Source organism: Corapipo altera, unplaced genomic scaffold, assembly GCF_003945725.1.
Source record: "Corapipo altera isolate COAL_440 unplaced genomic scaffold, ASM394572v1 61305, whole genome shotgun sequence".
Taxonomy (NCBI): Eukaryota; Metazoa; Chordata; class Aves; order Passeriformes; family Pipridae; genus Corapipo; species Corapipo altera.
This window is the reverse complement of record NW_020884909.1, coordinates 36,506-58,784: the sequence shown is the minus strand read 5'-3', so window position 1 is coordinate 58,784 and position 22,279 is coordinate 36,506. Positions and strand designations below refer to the sequence as shown.

At 38.3% G+C, this 22,279-nt stretch overlaps 1 protein-coding gene across 2 annotated transcripts in view; it reads left to right on the top strand.

The window, feature by feature from the left end:
- The first annotated feature begins 329 nt into the window (after positions 1–329).
- Positions 330–22,279, top strand: part of LNPEP (leucyl and cystinyl aminopeptidase) — a 54,720-nt gene continuing 32,770 nt past the window's right edge. Inside the window, exons 1-2 of one of the 2 annotated variants that reach the window (XM_027653101.1) lie at positions 330–450; positions 21,756–21,862. Coding sequence is in view for 1 of the 2 variants with exons in the window: in XM_027653100.1 (XP_027508901.1) it covers positions 432–450 (19 nt within the window). In the remaining variant the exon portion in view is untranslated. The remainder of the gene's footprint in view (positions 451–21,755; positions 21,863–22,279) is intronic. The other variant, XM_027653100.1, reaches the window with a different exon arrangement.

Genomic DNA, 22,279 nt, shown 5'->3' with positions numbered 1-22,279 from the left:
CAGGCAAAGCTGCCACGGCCTGCCGGGTGCCGCAGCGGCCGGGTCACCCCGGCTCTGCGAGGCAGCCCCGGCCATCCCGCGCTGGGCTCCCGCTCCCTCGCTGCCCTCAGCGCCCGCCACGGCATCGCCGGCGAGAAGCGAGCCCATGCGAGGAGGAGGCGGCGCAGCGGGGCCCAGCCAGGGGCGAGGAGGAAGCGAGGGCTGAGGCCCCGGCGGGAGATGGTCGGCAGGAGCTCCCTCTCCCGATAGAGCCGCCGAGCAGGGCGCGGGCCGCCAGCGGGGCGGTGCTGGCGGTGGGCAGGGACTACGCCCGCCCTGGGAGCATGCGGCGGCAGGAGGAGGAGGAGGAGGAGGAGGAGTGAAAAGCCGTGTCAGCGCCTCCGCGTCGTTGCCCGCCTCGCCAGGGGCTGAGAGCGGACTCGGGGAGGAAGATGGAGCCCTTTCCCAGCGGTGAGTACCCGGGCGGCCGGCGGAGCCCCGAGCGGGGCCTCCCGGTTGGAGGCGCGTCCGGCGGGAGCCACTTGCCCGGAGCAACGGGAGAGGCTTCTCAGTCGTGCTGCCCCCGCGGTCCGCGTCTTGAAAATTGCCTCAGGGCAGGTTTAGTTTTGGTTAATTAGGCATAGGTGCCTTTAGCGAGAGAGGTGAGAGGAGGAGCTCTCTCTTTCTCGGCGCTGTTGCGCTTCTCAGAGCCCGGCCGTGCTCTGACCGACACCAAGGAGCCGGGGCGACTTCTACGCCAAGGTGTGCGCTCGCTGTGTGTTGCACCGGTGAAAGAGCCTTATGGGCGTCTGGAGTGCCAAAGCCGTCATGACTGATGGGAAGGAGGAGCCAGACTCGCTGTTCATGGCGTTTTCCTGATCGGGGCACTCTCGTCAGAGCGTTTCCTCCCACCGAGCGAAAGGAGAAATAAAATACAGAAGTGTCTGGGGTGTGCGAAATAATGTTTGAGGGTGCTCACGAAAGCCAGAAGGCTTTCAGAACTGCCCGTGCAGTGACAGAAGTGCTTGAAATACCGACGTGGTTGCATATGCTCCGAGGTGAGCATACGGGAGCGTTTGTTGACATCGTGATACAGCAGTGTGCGTGCATCCTGCTTGAGACTCAAGTGAAGCCGTGTGAAGTCCGTGTTGCTACTACCTCGTCTAACAGCAACTCGTTCTGCCCGTCCAGGACAGAGGAGGAAATGAAGCTCTCAGATCAAACTGAAACTAGAGTACGTTTGGTTAGATGCAAGACCATGGCCAAATATGGAATTAGTACTAGACACTGGGTAAAACAGCAGCCTTCCTGTTGAAAACACAACACTTTTGTTACAGGTGGGATTTGGTCTGTTAAATAACTTGCACATTGAATAATCATCGTTAAAACACCGGGTAGAGTTTGCTGCATTATATTTTAACTCCTCAGAGGCCTGACAAGTCAGAGTATAAAAAGCCCCATGCAGTAAAAAGTAAATTTTCTGTGTCATGGCAGGTGAGTTGGAACTAGATGATCTCTAAGATCCCTTCCTATCCAAACCATTTTATGATTTTATAAATTTATTATCACTGCCTTGTGTTTTCCTTTTCTCAGATACACTAAAAATTCTCTGTAATTTGATGTTGCTGTTAAAAATCTAAAGATTATGAGCTTTGGGCATATTTTGGTGGTGAAACTAGCAAGATAGACCTTTTCCCTCCTTCCCCCCCCCCTTTTCTTAAAATTGCAGTTCGTAGAAGCAGTTGATGTTTTAGTTCTGTAGTTAATCCTGGCCTTTGTAAGAGATCTTTCAACTTCAGCTTATTTCAGTCACAGGGTTGTAATCTGCATTCCTGTATGTGTTTTAAAAAGACCTTGTATTTAATAGTAATGCAGTTTGGGGGAGAATTTTTTTTCTAAGTCATCTTGCTAAGTATGTTCTCTTTAGAAGAGACAGACATCATGTTGCTTTAGAAGTCTATTTGACATAATACTCTTACTGCATTATGCAAGAAAACATAAAAAAAATTCAGCTCCACGTGACTGGAAGAAATGGCCTTGTGGGCATAAGCATGTAGCTTAAAGGTACTGAGAAGCAGTGTTCATGGACAGAGCTTCCTAATTGTGTTCCCTAAAGTAAAAAGCCTGGAGGTGATGGTGAGACTGTTTGGAAGAAAATTTGGAGTTGAAGCTGGTCAATAAAGAAAGCTGGCTCTGCTGGAATGGACACTACAGAGAATGTGCAAATATTAGAGCAGAGATGTTGTTCCTTGTGTTTGATGACCTTGAGATGTGTTTGGTGCTCAATAGCAGCTGCTAAAATCTGAAGTGAAGAGGTTGCTTACATTGTTGGCTTTTTGAATTTTCCTTTTCGTGGCTGTTAATCTAGAAGCTCTTGTGGACATCAAGTCTTTCAAATAAACTGAAAGGGTGTTTGTTTTGTCTTATACAGTAGTAATGAGTTCTGTTTGTGAGTCTGTATGTTGATTTCTCGTGAAAAGTACTGTGTAAATTCAGAGGAAAAGATGTCTATCTTACAGTATCTTACAATATTATATCTGTAGGTCTCCTTAGTTCTCTAGGGCTTTTGCCCTTGTAAAACAGAGGGAACAGACTGGATCTTAAGATTTTCCAGAAGTGTTTCAGTTCAGTTCAGAACTATGATGCCCATTTGTAAAACTGGCAATAAGACAATGTCTTGTTTTACTTTATGGATGTAGAGCTGTATCAGAGTGGATATGTATCTTTAAATAGTCTTTTTAAGGCAACAGATGCTCTAAAGTGGGTATGGAAGATCACTGGTTTTCTACTTCAGTATTTGGTAGGGTTTTTTTTCTTTTCCTTAAATAAAAGAAAAACCGTACCCATAATGCGCTTTGAAAGTCAAAGAAACCCTTGTCCTTTCCTTGAAATGCTAGTGGGTGTGCTGAACCTTATATTGTTTTAGTAGTTTTTGCGGTGGAAGTCTTCAGATAACCTAATTAAAAATACTTAAGGTTTCTTTTTTGATTTCAGCCCTGTACTGGTATTTTGGTCCTCTTTGCAGAGATCTCTGCTATGCCTTCCCTACTGCCTTGGAATTTAGTTGAAGATAATATGTGAGGTCTGTAACTCTGGAGTAAGTCAATTGAAGATTTATTTTTAGGGCCTGGAATAGCTGAGTTAATCATAGAATATCTTGAGTTGAAAGAGACCTATAAGGATCATAGAGTCCAACTCCCTACTCCTCACAGGACTACCTAAAACTAAACCATATGACTAAGAATGTCATCTAGACTTCCTTTGATCTCTGGCAGCTTTGGTGCTGTAACCAATTCCCTGTTCTAGTGACCAACCACCCTCTCAATGAAGAACCCTCTCCTAATATCCAGTTTGAACTTCCCCTGAAATGTTATGAATGCTATAGATTAATAAATATTTTAGAAATGCTACTAGTAAGACTTTTTTTTTTTTTTGAGAGGAATTCCTCTGTTTTACATGACCATCCTTAATTTGAGATCTTTTCCAAAAAATGAATAGTCAAAGTTTAATTAGAAGAGCATGTAAGTCTTCCTTATTGTTGCACACTGGTTTTTCTCCTATGTTGTATGATCTCAATTTCCTCTGAATTGGAAACTGCAAATTAATGACCAGTATTACTTTTGACTAGTCATTTGTTACTTCAACAGTTTCACTATAATAAAAAGAAACAAGCAAAAAAACCAAAGCAAACAGAAAAATTAAATAAAGGGAGTATGTCACATCTTTTGGGATGTCTCTCTTTTGGACATTATTACAAATTATTTTGCAAGTCTTTTGCCTTTTTTTAGGTTGCATGTGTTTCTGAAAGATCATTTCCTTTTTAATGCATTAAACATGGAACCTGTCCATTTGAGATGAAAGTAAAAGGTAGAAGTGACCTATTACATGTTTTTCACTTAAGACAGGTGGTATGCATGAACATGCAACTGCAGAAGGGATAACTTATGATGATTTGCTGAAATACAAATAACATTCACATTCACTGACATCCCTGATTTATTTTTATCCTTTTTATACACAGCAAATGGAATCTTTGATATTAATTACATGACTAAACTGATGAACAAAATAAAAAAAAGTCTTTCCACGTGGAAAGAAGTAGGAGTTTTTGTTTGGTTGGTTTTTTGTTTTGTTTTGGTTTTGGGTTTTTTTTGAAAGTAGAAATAAATCAAGTTAGCCAGTTCCTCTCAATTCCAAAATGTTTTCTTTCTTTGTGTTAGTTTCGTTCAGTATGTGAATGTATTGGAGAGTGCAGCAGCATGTTCTGTGTGCATAGCCTAAGTCTGTTGGGTACAACAGGCAATACTATATACTCTTGTGTCATGGAGAAGAAGGATTGCTGGGTTTTATTCAGTCCTAAACAACAGACTGAGTAATCTTTTTTTCGTAAGATGGTAGATAAAAAAATCTAAGAGGTCTGCTCTCAATGTCTTTTTTTCCCCCACCCATATTTTGCATATCCCATGAAATATTACTGACAGAAAAAAATGCTGATTTCATCTGTTCCTAAATTTGAGTTTTATATTGTTCAAGTGCATGTTGCTGGATAGAATTTTCCACTAAGCTATGTTATAGTATCTGCACTTGTGTTCCTGTGCCAGCTAAGCTAAACAGAAACCTGTTTTCTCAATGTGTTGGGTATGTATTTGCTTTTACTGCATTTCTGTGAATTCCCTGTCTAACAATGGATGCTCAGAAGGGAATTCAGTAAATTAAAACTGTGTCTGAAGATCAGAGTATAGGTGTTCACCATGGATTGTTTGTTAGTAATTTTCTACTAAGGAATTAATATTCTACTTGCATATTTGATGGACATTGATACAGTAATTACATAAGAATAAGAAATTGAATTTATCTTTCTTATTGCATCCTCTGATTTCAGTAGTGATGAATTCAGAGAATACAAGTTTTTCTTTTCCTCCTTTATTCAGTGATTTGAGTGAAAAGAATTCAGTGAATTTCCAGATCTGCAGAACAGTATTTTTTTCATTAAAAACAAAAGTAAAGAATTCGTAGAAGAGCAAAAACATTAAAATGTCTTTATGAGTGAAAGCAATATTATTCCTTTTTCTGTGTTGCTTATACTTCTGTCCAACAATAACTTAAAATAACATCAAATTAACTTTTAAAATACACCAGGATTTTGTGTGATCTGGGTTTTAGTTGCCTGTAAATGTTTTAAGGAGTACATATGGACCTTCTAATAGTTATGTTTTGACTATTCATGATACTGCTTTAAATAGTGGAAGTATACTAACCTAAAATTCTACTAATCCCAAAAATATTGTGTGCCTTCTTGTCAGAAAGAAAGGAGGAGGACAGATAGATACTCTTGAAGGAAATTTGGAGGAAGGAGGAGAGGGAACATCTGTGGAAGTCTCATCCAGTTGATCAAAGAGACAGGAATTTCAGGGTAATACAGTGTTTTGGGTTCTGCCCAGTTTGCATCCCTAGGGCACAGCCGATGCTTTATTACGTCATAAGTGTTGTCTTGCAATAGATATTCAGAGAAGACCTCAGAGGCCAGTTCTTCTGATGGATTGTTCATGATGTGTAGTGGTTTACTGCACCACTGGTCCTCTTTACTACATCTAGTGAAGAGTGAAAAAGTGAAATCCTGATTCCGCTGAAATATGTGACACTTTCGGTCATTTGTTTGTTCATGTAGAAATAAGGTGGATTTTCATTTGGGGATTATTTTTCCCCCCCCTTCAGAGCTCCCACGGAGATGTTTGGAGTCATCTGTTTCACTGCACTTTATTAAGCATAACTGAGTGCAGAGAACTTTTATTTGGTTGTAGACACTCTGACATTGAAGGAATAGATTCTGTAAACACTGGAGTTCAAGTGTAGCAATTCTTCCATCAGTACTATTGGCTTTTATGGATAACCAGCTGTGCTCAAAACTAAGAATGTGCCTGATTCACCTACTGCTTTAGGGCCTAATACTGCTTTTTATTTAAGGCTTTCTTTTTGTCTAAAAGCTGATAATTTTTTTTCTGCAGTAACAATGAATTGTTAACACATCAATCGAACCACTTGTAACTCTGTTTCATGCATGAAAGCTAAGCTTCTGGAAACAGCAGATTGTATCAATGGGAGTCCAAAATCTTCTATATACTTCAGAGGCCTCCTTACTTCTGAGCTGTAAACCGTTATAAGAGAACAAGGAAATGAGGCTGTGAATACAGCATGTATAAGCTGTTAGTTTTGTTGTCAAAATTTGTACCTTTTATCATTGATGGAGATATTAATGAGGCCTTGGTATGTCTTTTGGCACAAGTGAATATTCATAAGCGTGAATCATAGAATGGTTTTTGTTGCAAGGGACCTTCTGAAAAGTGTCTGATATCTGAGCTCACCACTCCCCCATGGTGGTGGTTGTAATGAAGATAATTTCCAAGCTAATACGTAATACCTGGTTAGGGCTTTGAAGTAATTTAGATCTCAGTATTTCTGGAGCTACCATGCAGACATGCTGCCACTTCTATCTCTGTCAATATCCTTTGTCTCGTTATATCGTGAGACTGACAAATATTTAGGTAGATGTCTTGTTGCTCTCTTAAGAGGGTATAAAATTTACAGCGTTGCAAGTCACAGGCAATAACCTTTAGACATTTTTGCTTCTGTGAGATGAAACACCAGTTATGGAGCAGAGACTTTTTAGGACAAGAGGGTATGATTCTATGAATCTATTGCTTAAAAAGAAAAAAAAAGACCAAGCAAGCATCAAGTTGTATGCAGTCTGTCAGGTTTCATATCTGACAATCTGTTAGATGTTTCACAAAGCTCTCAAAAAATTTTTCATTAGAACGACTGACACCAGCAGAGAAATGTTTTGTATTTTCAGCTGTGATGAACCTGGTATTTATCAGCTATGAAACTGATGGACGGCTGTTTTGAAGAGGATAGTCAGCAGTTCTGAATAGGGGAGTTGAGTAGTTCAAGAAATTCAAGAGACAACTTCCTGCGTGTCTCCATGGCTCAAGGCCTTTTCATTAGACCCCTGTGGTTAAACATTTTATATGATTTTAATTGCAAAACGTACCCTTGGTAAGATTGAAAACAGGAAACTAAAACCCCATGTTCTATAATTAAATGTCAAAGGCTTCTTTCCTAGCCTGTATTTTGTTCAACCAATGGCTGAGGATTGAACATTGGCTTCATGTTGTTGGGTCTTGTGGAAGGTTTTCTTTCTCAGTAGTGCTGAAAGAGTAAAGTGTCATTTAAAACAACCTCCTCTTCCCATCCCTCCACTTCCCCTGCCTTGCACAAGATTGAAATTTGGAATTATATGGATGGTAAGGTGTGAATGGACATGGTATATCTCTGTTGGATATGAAAACCCAGACTAACCTTGAATTGGTTAGCCTTAAATTCTCTGCTTATCTCCATTGACCTTCTTCAGCCTGAGGTCCTGCCAAAAAAATGCAATTGGACTTCACTTAAAAATCAGGAAGAGACTTTCAGAAAACCTTTTAGAAGCACCCAAGACCAATAAACAATTACTTACTTGAGATTACACTCTTAGCTTATGTTTCTTGTGGCAGCTTCAGATAGAAGAGGGTCTTAAAATACATAATCACATATTGGTTTTATTTCCATTATACAGTTAGTTGGCAGAATTTTACTCCAATGTACGTGCAGAAGCTTGTCTTGCAGTATTTGATCTGATATTCATTTAAAAAACCCACACAAACAAACAGCAAAACTAGACTTCCCAGTATAGGTTGAAGGAGCGAGTGACCTTGTAAGGCTTGGAATGCAAATTCCCTTCCTTATTTTGGAGTGGAAAGGAACATTTATGCTCCTTTACAGTACAGTAAAACCTGTTAATTCTCAAGTTATCTTTTTTTGTGAAAAAAGGCTTTTTTTTTTTTTTTCCAAACCAGCATCTATGTAGTATGTTTTTTGTCCATACCATGTGACTTAATTGTGGAAACTGTGATATGTGCTTAACTAAACAGATTCTTGTAAACTTCTACCAGTTAGATTACAGTTTGTCTTAGCTTTATTTGTCTCTTGAAATCAAACCCTTACAAAGTGGACTTCACGTACTGCCTGCCCTTTGGTAAGAGCTTGTAGTAAAATTGTGCAGTCATCATACCTGTTTGCATGTAGATGTTGAGTACAAAAAACAACAAAACCCTGTTTTGTTTTATTGGAGTCAATGTGTGCCTTTTTTTTTTTTTTTTTTTTGGTACCTAAGTAATATTAGAAAGACTAGAAAATGTTGATTTAGGCTCATTATCCACGGGAAGCATAAGTGGCTTTCATGTTTCTGTTTCTTTTTAAATGATTGCATTCAGTGTAGAAAAGTATATAAGCATATATGTCTGGGTTTCATCTATTAAAAATGTGCATATGTAATCTTGCAGCATCATGGGAATTAAGGACATGATGTTAGCCTATCTGTTGCTTCTGTTCTATCTCTAAAAAGCAGGTAAGTCAACATGGATGATTTAGATTTTAATAACAATACTTCATATTACCTAATATTCCTTGGTTATTTTTTTCTATTCGATTATATCCTTTTTTCCTCTGAATTCAATAATTTTAGAGAGAAAGTGGTGACATCTATCTTCTAGCAGGCTAACTTAGGTTTTTTTTAGAAATGTTTTTCTTCTGTGAAAGTTCTAGAAGTGAGATTTAACACGTTTAAAATAACTACAAGCATGAAAGTTTTTATTTCTAAATTCAAATATTTGTGCCTTCCTGTAAGTGGCTATATATTGCCCTTATGCACTGATTATATAAGTAAGTAAAAATTCTGCTTAAACTTTCTTCTTGTGGGTAAAACCTGACAGGCAGCTAAGCTCCATGCAGCCACTTGCTTACCCTGACCCAGCAGGATGAGGGAGGGAATCAGAAAGATAAAAGCTGGAAAACTCGTGGGCTGAGATAAAGACAGTTTAATAGGGAAAGCAAAAGCTGTGTACACACAAGCAAAGCAAAGCCCCAGCTCAAGGTCATAGGTGAAACCATGGTGAAACGAGAGCAGAGTGGTTTCCAGTAGGACTTACTGATTTCTCTGAAATTCCACAGGCTAGTTGTGTCCTTATTTGTTGTTGGAGTGAAGGCTATAATTGTATGTTTTCTTATTGTAAAGAGATGCTGATTTGAAATCACATGAATGGCACTGTGCACTCTTCCTGTTTTAGTAATAGCAAATAATTTTTGTGTATGGAATTTGATTATTTTCCTGCTCTGAAGGAATTTAAAATGCATGGAACTGTTAGGGATACACAGTAGAGAAGAAGGAAACCTTTAGTCAGAATCTTAGCATAACTAATATGTTTGTAGATGTAGCCTTTGTTTGCTGAACAAGCTTGTTGGAAAAGACAAGATAAGCTTTCCTCCATTGCCTCCAGTCACAAGAGTTTTTTATGAATGAGTTGGAGAAAGCCCAAAGTATAGCAGTGCAGGAAGTTATTCACATTATAGAAGGAAGAACTAAACTGATATGACAAGGAATAATCATCACAAACAAATAAGTACCTTTTTTTAGAGCATGCTGAAAAGAAACCAGGCTCGCCAGTGATGAGCGATGGGATGGTGTGCCAAAACTCAAAGAAACAAGCACTAATGGGATCCCTCAATCTGGTTCATGAGGTGTTGGCTACAATGTACCACGCCTGAAATGTTTCTACACCAAATGTCCTCAGCATGAGGAACAAACAAGAGGAGCTCAAAGCTTCGGCCCAGTCCCAAAGCTTTGGCATCGTTGAGATAAATGAAACCTGGTGGGATGAGTCCTGTGACTGGAGTGCCCTGTTGGATGGTTCCAGGCTCTTCAGGGGGGACAGGCAGGGCAGAAGGGTGGCACTGTGTGTAATAGAAGGGTTAGGATGTATGGAGCTCACAGTTGGCAAAGGCACAGTTGAGAGCCTCTGGGTAAGAATCAAGGGGCAAACAAATGATGCAAATGTCATCGTGGGAGTCTGCCACAGACCTCCCAGCCAGGACGATGATGCTCACGAATTCTTCTTTGAGGAACTAAGGGACACTTCCAGGTCAACTGCCCCTGTCCTTATGGGGGACTTCAACTTGCCAGAAATTAACTGGGAGCATCACACAGCTGGTACAGTCTGGGCCAGAAGATTCCTAAAATAGAGTGGGGAATGAGATGCTGGAAAGCAGTACCATGGAAAGGGACCTGGGTGTCCTAGTCTATGGCAAGCTGAGTCAGCAGTGCCCTGGCAGCCAGGAGGGCCAGCCCTGTCCTGGGGGCATCAGGCAAAGCATCACCAGCCGGGTGAGGGAGGGGATTGTTCAGCTCCACTCTGACCTGGGGCAGCCTCACCTTGAATATTTTATGCAGTTTTGGGCACTGCAATATAAAAAAGATATGAAGCCATTAGAGTTGTGTCCAAAGGAGGGCAGTGAAGATGGTGAAGGGCCTTGAGGGGAAGCCATGTGAGGAGCAGCTGAGGGCACTTGGGGTGTTCAGCTGGAGAAGAGGAGGCTGAGGGGAGACCTCATTGCAGTTACAACTTCCTTGGGAGGGGAAGAGGAGGGGCAGGCACTGATCTCTTCTCTGTGGTGACCAGTGACAGAACCCAAGGGGATGGCATGAAGCTGAGTCGGGGGAGATTTAGATTGGATATTAAAAAAAGGTTCTTTCCCCAGAGGGTGGTTGGGCACTGAACAGGCTCCCCAGGGAAGTGGTCACAGTACCAAGCCTGACAGAGTTCAAGAAGTGTTTGGATAATGTTCTCAGGCACATGGTGTGACTCTTGGGAATGGTCTTGTGCAGGGCTAAGAGTTGGACTTGATTCTCATGGGTCCCTCCCAGCTCAGCATATTCTGTGATTCTGTGATTTTAAAATTAAAAGTCGACCTTTTAAAAAATTACTGCTTTCTTGAATTGTGTAATTTTTAATGTATGATGTGCCTGTTGACGCTTATCCACGGGAAGAAATAGTGTAATGCAATACTGAAGTGTTGATACAGTTACTGAAATTACATCTTCAACAACATGCAATTGTCCAGCAAGAGTTTTGAAAATATGAAGGTTTTTACTTGTTTTACTCGTTACTTATGTTTTACTTACATACTGTTCCACTAACAAAGTACAGCATCTTTCAAAAATTAGATTTCATAAGTAAATTTTCAGTTTCTTTTTTTTTTCCAGAAACGTGTGCACTCAGAGATTTGAATATGTCTTGAATTTAAGGAGTTATGCTTGTCTTCTGTAGGATCCATGCAAGCAACTTAACTGCATAGAGTTTTTCTTTAAGTGTCAGGGTCAGAAATCACTTCAGATGAGTAATTTGCTTTCATGCAGACTCTGAATAAATATAACTTCTTGCTTGATGTTCACCCTTACACTTCCTTTCCTCTGGGGAAGGAGGACAGAACCAAAAATATTACTGCTTGCCTGACCCATGAAAGCATGAGGTTTTAGTTAGGATTTTGGATAGTTTTCCCAATATACTCTAGGGCTTTGCATGTGATCATCAAGAGCCTGTGCCAATATTCTTCTGCTCTTTCTGCAGGTGAATTTCTGTGTCCCAGAGAGGATGAAAACAGCAACAGGGAATATTTACTGATTATGCTGTAAATCAGTTGTCTGTGGGCAAAATTTAAGAAAACTGATATGACTTCTATTGGGTGGTGTTTTAGAAGAACAGCAAAGCTATTTTTTAAATCAATATTTGTTAGTGAAGTACTTTTTTCCACTTTAAAGTTTTTTTTATCGGTTCATCAAAAATTTCAAGGCATTTATTTTCAAGCTGTGACAAGACTAGACATACAGTGACAGGGAGGGGAGAGCTGGCAGTTAGAGAGGGGAGGAAATAGAAGTAAGGTGAATTCTATATGTTTGCTTGGAAACCAAAGTAAGGAAAGGACTAGTTAAGAATCTGTGACCATTCCAGGCTCCAAAATAAGGAACTACATTAATTCTTGTGTTAACTGGTCTTGGAAATAGGAGTACAGTCCTACAGGGTATCGGTGGATATAGTGCTCAGAGGAGAAATAGGAAGAACTTGCATACATTTTTAATCATTTTATCTTCTGGGTAGCAGCAGCAGGATGTCCAAGAGCTGTTATTCTGAAAGGAACAAAGAGGAGAATGGAAAACAGAACAGTATTTGCATTATCTTGAACACAGGTGTCTGGAAAGGAATGGTGGGATGTGGTGAGAGGATGATACATCTTTCCATTAGAGAAAGGAATGAGTTGGGAGAGGGATTAGTCACAATGATGTTCACTGTGTGGTGCTCTACCAGTTTGAACAGCAGGGAATACAGTATACCATGAGCAAATAAATTGAGAAAGTCTGCAAATTGAGCAATGCACTTGATTAGGACAGAGTTATAAAATTTGTACCTGATATTAAAAATCCCCACAGTAAGCAATTAATTTATAGAATCATTTAGGTTGAAAAAAACCTTTAAGATCATGAAGTCTAACCATTAACCCAACACGGCCAAATCCACCACTAAAACATGTCCCTAAGTGCCACATCCACATGTCTTTTAAATACCCATAAGGATGATGATGACTCCACCACTTACTGGGCAGCTGTTCCAATGCTTGATAACCCTTTTGGTGAAGAAATTTTTTCTAATATCCAATGTAAATCACCCTTGATGCAACCTGAGGCCGTTTCCTCTTATACTACCACTTATTACTTGGGAGAAGAGACCAACTCCACCTCACTACAACCTCCTTTCAGGTAGTTATAGAGAAACGAAGTAAATTGGACAATTTCTTTCTTTCTTAGTTGGGGTTTGGGTTTGTGTTTTGATCTTATTTTCTTTTTTTTTCCCCCTCCAGAATGTATAATTGAAATTTGATATAAAAATGGGAATTCTTTATCTTGTTTGTATGCGAACTGTCATACAATTAAATAACTCAGTATTTTGGCTCTAAATTTTCTACTATTATTTCAAGTCCCTTAAATTTAGCCTGATTTACTGGTTGATAGAGCAAATGAAAAAGAAATATCCCAAAACAGATTTAACTAAGTAAGAATTTAATTTCTGGAAAGAAAACATTAAATCTATATACTGCTTTGAGTTCCTTCATCATGAGCATACAGAGATGGCTCTGTGAGTTGATGAGGTCATAATCTGAACAAAAGATACTCTTTGTTTTTATTCCTATTAAGAGGAATTGCTTAATGATCATCAATTTTTTTCCAGAAAAATTTTCATGACTGTAACTCAATGTGTAAGTTACACTTGTTCAGGTGTTTTGACCCTAAGCCTACACAGTAACTCAGACTCTCTGAGAGGTAGGTATGGGCATGCAATGACAAAGTTGGCTGTCAAGCCTCTGAATTGTGGCTTTTGTTTTTCAGCAACAAACAAATTTCAGACTTCTGTCTGCTTGTTTCGTTTTTCTTTTAAATAACCCACTCTATACCCATATGTGATGTATTTGAACTGATAAATACAGAAATCTTTATGAACAAGCCCTGGGTATTTTCATTCAAGTTTTAAATTGAAGAGCAACAAAAACTGAGAAATGGAAAAGTTAGTAACAAATAGTTTTCTGAGTATTTTTGTTGGTTTACCTTAATTGGAATTCACATACTGTGAAGGTGAAAAATGGCTCTGTGCGATGGGAAAGAAGGATCAACAAACAAAAGACAAAAAAATTACTGGTTTGGAAGAAATTTTGAGGGCAGTCAAAATATCTGCATAGAAGAATGTGCAAATGAGATGCTGTTTTCACTTGGGCTGCTGAGATTCAAAATAATTCATCTAAGAAGAGATCATTGCTGAACTATCAAGTAACACCCTTATCTCTTTTTTAAACCTCTGTTTTACAAAAGAGGAGAGAGATCTTTAAGAGACCTGGTAACAAAAACGAGCTGTTGTTAATCACAGCCTTTTTATTTTATTTTTCTATTGTCTGTACCAGTAGTTTCAGAAATCATACTGTGGACACCTCTGTAAAGATAAATTTGTAGTAACTTCATGGCCTGTTTAACCACTAGAAGCCTTTTTTGTTCAGTTTGAGCCTTTTGCTCAAACCTTTAAGTGCTACTTCTGACTCAACATCTGTCACTGAAGGGATCTACTCTTACTGCAGCCCAAGCTACAGGCCATATTAAACCTTTAAGGCCAAGAGTTGCCTTGGAGTAATATGTATTTTTAAGTGCAGTTATAATAAGTGGAAAAATATTTAGAGGAATGATCTCATTCCCAAATAGATCAGAGAGTTTTGTAAACCAGGTGAAATAACTTCTTTTAAACCTGTCAGAATTTTTTTCTGAAGTTTTATACTCTTGGGCACAGATTTATGAATGCTGCTTGCTCGTCACTGTCTTCTATCCAGAAGAACTTATTAGCAAGCAACAAGTGAAGATTATGTTCTCTCAAAAATAAATACCTCTCAGATGGACTCATCCATACAGCACTTCTCTTAACTGTTTATAAGCACGGGTCTGATTGACTGTTCTTAGTATAATTTTCTGCTAAATGTGTAAAATGTCTGCCTTTTTTCTTGGCCCAATTTCTATCTTTTTTTTTTTTTTTTTTTTTTTTTTAAGTAAAACAATCTGCAGAACCATTATGTACTGATTTTGACCACCATAGTGTACATCCAGGAAAGTTAAGACACTAGACCACAACAGTCAACAGCTGATAAAAATGGCAAATCTAATCCTTAAAGAATGGCTGTTATGTAGAACCTGCAGTTCTGGGAATAATTGCCTGCTGAGCATGGAATATTGCTAGCAAATAAACTACAGAGGAGTGTATTTTGCGTTACTGACATTATGGGATATTTGATTTCCACTGCACCTTTTTTTTGTTGGATGCTGAAGACTTTTCCCTTGAGGTAGTGAGTAAGCAGTTAAATAAATAGAAGGTATTCCTAAGATAAGGTAAAGGGGTTGTGGGATTTGGTTTCAAATTCATATAATTTCATTCTTTTGAGAATAGATTTGCATGTGAAGTGTCTAGCTCGTCCATCAATTCTTTTGGTTGTCTGTGACAGTAAGAACTGGACTGCATAGCTCCAGTCAGTACTGTATTTCTGGTGTTTAATTCTGTGATTCAGCAGAGTTGGAAAGGAATTCTGCTTCACAAGTAACTTTGGAGGTGGTCTCCTTTCAAGTGTCAGAAGGTAGTGAAGCTTCTATGTACTCAGGTGAAGTTCAGGTGGATTGAGAGGCTCCATCCCGTTCTTTTGGACTGGCCATAAACAGACTATTAAGATGACAAGTACTTTTGCATATGAGTAGGTCTGTTTACCTGTTTGCTCTAGCTAACTTTGAATGTAGACTTCATATTTATATTCAGTGCTCAGAAAGCTTGGCTTTCCTTTCACAGCTGCTGATGCTGCATCAATAGGTAATTAAAAATTAAAGGTTAACTACTGGTGTAGTTACTTTTAGCCAGTTGATTCAAATGTCTCTTGTATAATTTTGTTCAGATCATGAAGTGAAAATGATTTGCCTAAGCAAGAAATCTATCATAAGCCTTATTACAGAACTGAGGTTATTTCTGGTTTGATCAGCAACTTTTGAAATTGCAGTAACACAGAAACCAGCTCTGAGTCTGCATCCAAACATTCATAAAGAGCTTAAAGAAGGCTTTTGATAGCAGGAGCTCTGTCACTCTTAAGCACTTGTAGACTGAGCAGTTACTGGCATAATCAGTCAGGGATCAGTCAGTGCCAATTATTTGTATTCTTTGAGAATTTTGTGGGGGAAAAAATCAGATGTCATCTAGAAGAGAAATAGTCATCTCTGTGTTCAGATCCTGTGCCAAAGATCTCATGATACAGCATATAAATAGAGCATAATAGATAGATATGAATTTGAATTATGCCTAAATAGAAAGGGAAGTGAGACCAAGAAAATCAAAAGAACCCATTGCCTCAGTATTCATATCTTTTGGGGATTTTATTCTTAAAATACTTATTTATTTATCTTCCACTAAACTATTGATATAAAATATCAATATATATGATATAAAATATGTTCTGAGTTGTCACTTCTGGTTTTTTATCTTCTTTTGTCTTATTTCACTTGCTGAAGTGGTTAAGTAGGGTGGGATGTAGTGGCAGTTTAGTTGCTTCCCTCTCTGCTGCATTTTTGAAACTCCGTTCTATCTTATGAGATTATGCAATTCATAAATGGCATCAGCTAAACTTTGCAACCTTATTTTATCTTTAGGTTTAGAAAAATATTAAGTTTATATATAAGAAGATGTTAACAATTAATGTTTTAGGTGTGCATTTTCAAAGGCTACTAGTTTAGATTTTTAGTTGTCAATTAAGCCTCTTCTTTGCAAGTCAAGGCTGTTTTGTTACTCATCTGTTGGGAAAAAATATTGCATAGCAAGTTGTACTTATCTATACTACTTGGGCATTCTTATTTCCATTGACTTAAAGTCTATTTTTTTTATTTAAAAAATACTGATTTGCATTAGTAAAAATTATAGCTAGTGTTGTTTGGAACTATGACTTTAATTGCAGCCTCTAGTGAGGAACCTTTTGGATTTCTAGTGTAGTATTTAGAATCAAAATTTTCTTCAAAATGCCTCTGTATGCCAGTTTCAGCAGCTGTGACAATGAATCTGTGTTTGGGCACTCCCTTTTGGGCTACCTGCCTCTCTTCTTTTCTCTCAGCCAAGGCAGAAGCAATAACCATGACAATAGTTTTGGCTGAGAATAAGGTCAAGATTTGGAGCAAGTCTCAAGCAATGAATCCAGCATGGGGTGCACAAATAAGAGTGAATGTTCTGTTCTGTACTCTATAATAATGTTAATATTTGACAATTTGGAATTGTGGAGATGGATCTGTTTCGTGTTAAGCAGAACTGGTAAACTACCATTAGTAGGAGCAGAAGCGGAGTATATAGTTCTAATTTTTACAATCTGTTAAATTATGTTTTTACTAAGTAACTCAGCATAAATGGATTTATTGCTTTGATTAATTAAATGTGGAAATTATGCCAAATTGAAAAAAACCCAAGCTTAGAAAAAGGTGATAAAATCCATATGCTATGTTTCTTTTCCATAGTAACAATTCTGAAATTTTAGTCAGGACAGTTCAGACAGATTTTGAGTATTAAACATTTCTCTCTCTTTACCTTCCTTTTATTTGAGGTTGAAGATACAGATTTGGGGACAGACAGTTCAGGAGAAAAAGTGTAACCCCTTAATAATCTTTCCAAATCCTTGGTGCCTCAGATGTCCTTACACACATTTTAGATGACTCTTTAGTGTGAAAAGTTAGTTTTGTTTCTACAATCAGGTCAAGCTTTCCTCTCCTCCCTAAAAGGGATATTTTTTTTCTGGTGATAGCTTTAGTGGCTTGTACATTTAAAATGTTGACTTATTTTAAATTTATATAGAAACTAGTATTTGTTTATCTATTGATTTAATCTTAACAAACCCATAGCATTTCTGAAAACTTGCTGAATGTTCCCTACACTGTTTTCCAGTGGCTTGTTTTCTTCCTTCTTTCATTCAAACTGTACAATGCAAGTACATCTGGTTTTAATTGGCTCTCATATTTCATCTCGTTCTGGTCACTAGCTTGGGAGGACTGATGACATGAGGTATGTGTGAGAAATTTCGCTGTGTAAACCTAAGTAGATGTATTTTTGGTTTCCTCTCTCATAAATGTAGATGAATAAGTGATCTGTTCATCTTTTCCCTAAAAGAACAGATTCTATAGCAGGTACACCTGTAAAATTTCTGGTGGCATATCTGCACGTCAACTGCACAGATTCTCTTAAAGACAATGCAAGTATAGCATAAAAATTTTATACCTTTGTCCTGGCTATAATAGGTTCTTTTTAATTTATGGAGTGCTTCCAAATTTTTTTTTTTCAGATACAGTGAGAAACTTTTATTTCACTAAGCAAAATATAAATTTTAATGAAAGCATTCTTTTGATATCTAATTTTCAACCTTTGTTTTTTCTTCTTTTTTTCTGGAAACATGGTTATACTGAATATAGTGCTTTTGATATGAGGTAGTGCAGCAACTTCACGTCTCATTATTTCTGCAAAATTCCTTCATGGGCTTTTCCATGTGACATGATGTTAGTTGCTGACAAGGATTAAGTAACTTAAAGAGCAGTAGGATTTGACAGTTTTGTATCCATGGCTGTGTGTCAGTGACCTGCTTTGGCCTTCACTATCACATTCCTTTCCTTTCCTACTAGTCCCAAAGACCAATAAAAGAGAGAAGATCAAGTTCCATGTGCTCTAACCAGTCTTACTATGTTTATAGGTGACACATACATATAAGGACACAGCTCTCTGCTTGAATTGTGCTTACCTGCTTCACACAATGTATTTGCAAGTGCTTGTAAGTGCTTCAAATCATTCCCTGGAGTCTTGGAAACAAAGGGTTTTATGCTGATTGCTAAACCTTAAGGGCGTAAAAGTAATTTTACAATTCTTAAGGAACAGTGGAGTCTTTGCTCTTTTGGCTTTAGACTATGTGGCGCAGTATTTGTGCCCAATGGCATTGTTTTCCCAAACTCACTCTACCATCCTGGAAGCAAGCTCATTCATATATTAGGAATCACATATTCTGATCTTACTATCTGTGCCAAAATCTTGCAGGTGTTTCACGGCTACTTTTGTGTGAGGAAGCATTTAGACCAGTACACGAAGATAAAATGTATCTTTAAAGGGAAGAAATCCACCTCAAAGTTGCCTTTTGCCCTGTTGGATGACCTCAGCAAAAGCAACTAGACTTTAATAGGAGCAAATCTATAGAATTTGCTGTTTCGTCAGCAACTGCTTCTGCTAAATTAAAAAGGCCAATGCTTTTAAATTTGCGCGTAAAAGTTAGGTATACAAAACAGTATTATGGGTCTTAATAGCTAATGGCATTGTTAAACATCTGTAGCTATTCCTGAGATCACTGGACAGAATTATTCTTTGACATGATATCACTGAGGTGCTTGGTAGCAGAACAGGTACTTGATTCACGGTGTTTCTGTGTTCTTTCCTGATCTGCCAGGCACAGCTGTCTGATTTGGGGCTGGAGTAACTCTGTACCTTCTCTCCCATTGTCTGTGTACAACTGAAGTAGTTTACATTTGCTGGGAATCAGTTTTTACTCCGGGTAGTCAGCACACTTTATACCACTTTACACAGCGCAGTTTGGTCTGGACTTGGGTTTTCCTACATCTGCTGGTGTGTGCTACCTTATAGTTGTTTAACTCCAAGGTTTCTCCAGGGTAATAGAAGGTTTCCTATTATCTGCAGCTGGAGTCTGGTTGCTACAAAATGCTGGGTGTTACTGTAATTCTTTTAATATTTTTTCAGTTTAAGCCTTCTGTGATATTTACTCACTATTTAAAGATGGTGTTGTGCTGAACTTCAGAAAGTGGCAACAATCTGTCTGAATCTAATAGGATTTGTTTGTTTATTTTTTATTTTAACCTCTTAATTAAAATAGAGAAAGTTGGAAAAAATGCCTTTGAGTATTTTCTGCATATGTTTTAAAAAGGAATGAACTTGAGGAATGGGTCACTTAGATTCATATAAGAATTTTGACTGTTGAGATTTCCATTCTGACATATAATGCCCAGACACAAATCCTGATAGACAAGTTTATTTATTTTGCTTTGCAAGAGAAAAGTACATACTTCTAGAATTAAAAAGAGTTATCAATAGCATTAGAGGAAGATATTGTCTCAGAAAATAAAGGAATAATAATTTTTTGTATTTTAGAGAGTATTTGTAATGAATTCCAAAGCCAAAACATCTTAAGATACTTTGTTGTTGCACATACTAAAATTGAGTAGGTGGTGTTGCCTGAGGCTTTTACAGTTCAGGGAAAAGCTTACATTCTCCTCATTAATGAAAACAGAGCTCTTCAGACAAAGTAAATACTTGGAGGAAATGCCAGACTGTTTTACTGCAACACCTGATTGTTCCTGCGTGATCATGTTTCATACTGAAATTGAGTATTGTAATAAAGTTGCTTTCTAAGTTAAGAGACTAATTTGTGAAGGGTTGTAGGAGTGAAAAACGTATGTGTTGTAGGAAAAAGCTGTGTGACTTGGTCTGATTAATCAGTCACCTTTGTGTCCTTGAGTCATGCCACCGTTTACCAACTAGATATGACTACAGGAATCACGTTATCAAAGGGTGCAGTACATACAGAGAGGTTGTTGTACTGTTGGTTTGGTGCAAACTGCATTTGAAGTTTGTGACTAAGCACTGTCCTCTTCATAGAAAACAACAGACCCAGGTTGTTATGATCCCCTGAACATTCTTGTAATGAGGAGATATGTTGAGATAGGTTTATGGGCATTTCTGCTATAGGAGGCAACTCTGAAGAAACTTTTTCAGAACAATCCATTTGGAGAAAATGTCTGCCTTCCTTCAGCTTTTCAGTATGAGGAGGATTGGTTTTTTGGATTTGTCTATCACATAGCATTTAACCTCACATCTCTTCTCAGGATTGTTTCTAAGCTGTGACTATTCAGATTGTTCTCTGCTAGATGTGACATTAGGTATGTATTGGGGAAGACGTTGAAAATCGCTAAGTTTTGGATTAAAAATTTTTAGAAGAATTGTGTAAAATCACTTTTATTTGGGTGTGTTTAAGCTTTTAGCTGCTGTAGCTAAAAGCTTAAGCTTTAGTCTTTAAACATTTAGCATAATTTCATTAGTGCCATTTAGGGAGCAAAAAGATTCAACTCCATGATTTTTTTTTTTTTTCTTAGAGGAAAAAAAACCTCTCACACTAAGGAAAGATTTAGGTTCAGATTACCATGCCCGATGACAGATAGTTTTTGTAGTGCATTTTAGCAGCTTGGATCGGTACTTCTGTAATTGTGGACTAGTGTGACCACAAATGTCTCTGGTGCACCTGCAACCTCTGGCATGTCAGTGGTTGTTCATTGGAACCATATAGCTTCTTTATGGGTTATGCTTCCTAATCTTGCAGTTGTACAAATTTTTCCTATGTTATATTTGGAATCTGAATTAATCTGCTTGAATATCTGGATTAACATGCTTTTATTATGTTTTACAGTGAGAATGTTTGCCTCTTGGCCATACATGGTATGAGAGATGACAGTGAAATGTGATGCTTGCAGTCATGCTCCTCAGGCTGCTGCTTACTCCTTGTGGGTTGTTTCAGTTTAAAAATACTAGGTTTTCCCTTTTCTGTGGGCAGCCCATGGGTTAAAACCGATACATCTCAGAAGTTCAGTTCGCTCACACTGTCATGTTATCAATTCCAGTGAACCAAACAGGAAGTTTACAGTTACCAAACTGTAAAAGTTTTAAACAAATTTACCATGGTTCATCCTCAGAAAATGTATTCTATGAATAAAGAAAATTATAAAAATATATCTGTGGTTCTGTGAATGCATATGTCAGCATAAATACCTTTTGGTACCTTGTCAGTATTCTTTTCAGTGGAGAGTAGTAATCTGGTGATACTCTTCATCTGCAATAAGGTTTTGATCTTACAGATTTTGGTTACTTCCAATTTTTGCAAACACTTCCATAGAAATTGGCTAAAACTGTTGTTTCCTAGAAATTAATGTCTCTTAGGTATTAAACCTGTGAATTGTCTTGAAACTAACTTCTAGTTTAACTTTTCTATCTTAGTTTCGCTTTGATATTTTCTTTGTATAATTCTTTTTGACTAAAATAGTTGTTAGTGCCTGCATGCAACTTTGCAAATATTAAGGTAGTTGTCTTTAGAAGAAACTTATTAGAGAGTAAGCTCTTCAAAAAGCAAACTGTTCTATGAGCAGCACAGCTGATGAAACCTACTTTCTGCTAGATTTATGCGCTTTATCTTTCTCCTCCTTCCCTCTGCAGTGCCTCCCCTGTCTTCTACCTCTTTTGCTGGCCATGCAGCAGCACATGCCATGGCTGGGTTTGGAGCTGTGTACTGATTGACTGCTACCTTTTGGAGTGGTTAAGATGTGAGTTTTAATACCTGCCTTTTCTACATCACGGATATGGATTTGGGTGTTGTCCACCAGCAGCTAGTTGTTTTGGGGTGGGGTGGCACTGGGACTCAAAATTTGGTCTCGACTCTGTTTTCAAATTGAAGCTAGTCAGCAGGTTTCAAAATCAACCAGCTGAGGGAAGTAATCAAATACCTCTGCTAGAAGCAGTATGATGAATTCCTGATGGACTGTTCCTCGGTAGAGGAATTGTGAAAGAGCTTCTGTCTCACAGCACTTTTGTCTTTCCACCTTTTTCTCCCCTAGTTTTTCTGTGTGTTTTCATTTGTAACTTAAATTAGCTTTCTATCCTCTATATTCTGTGGCCTCCAGTCTGAAATAGGAGTGCACGTGCTCCAGTGTAGAGCTGGAGCCATAGTACTGGGCCACTGA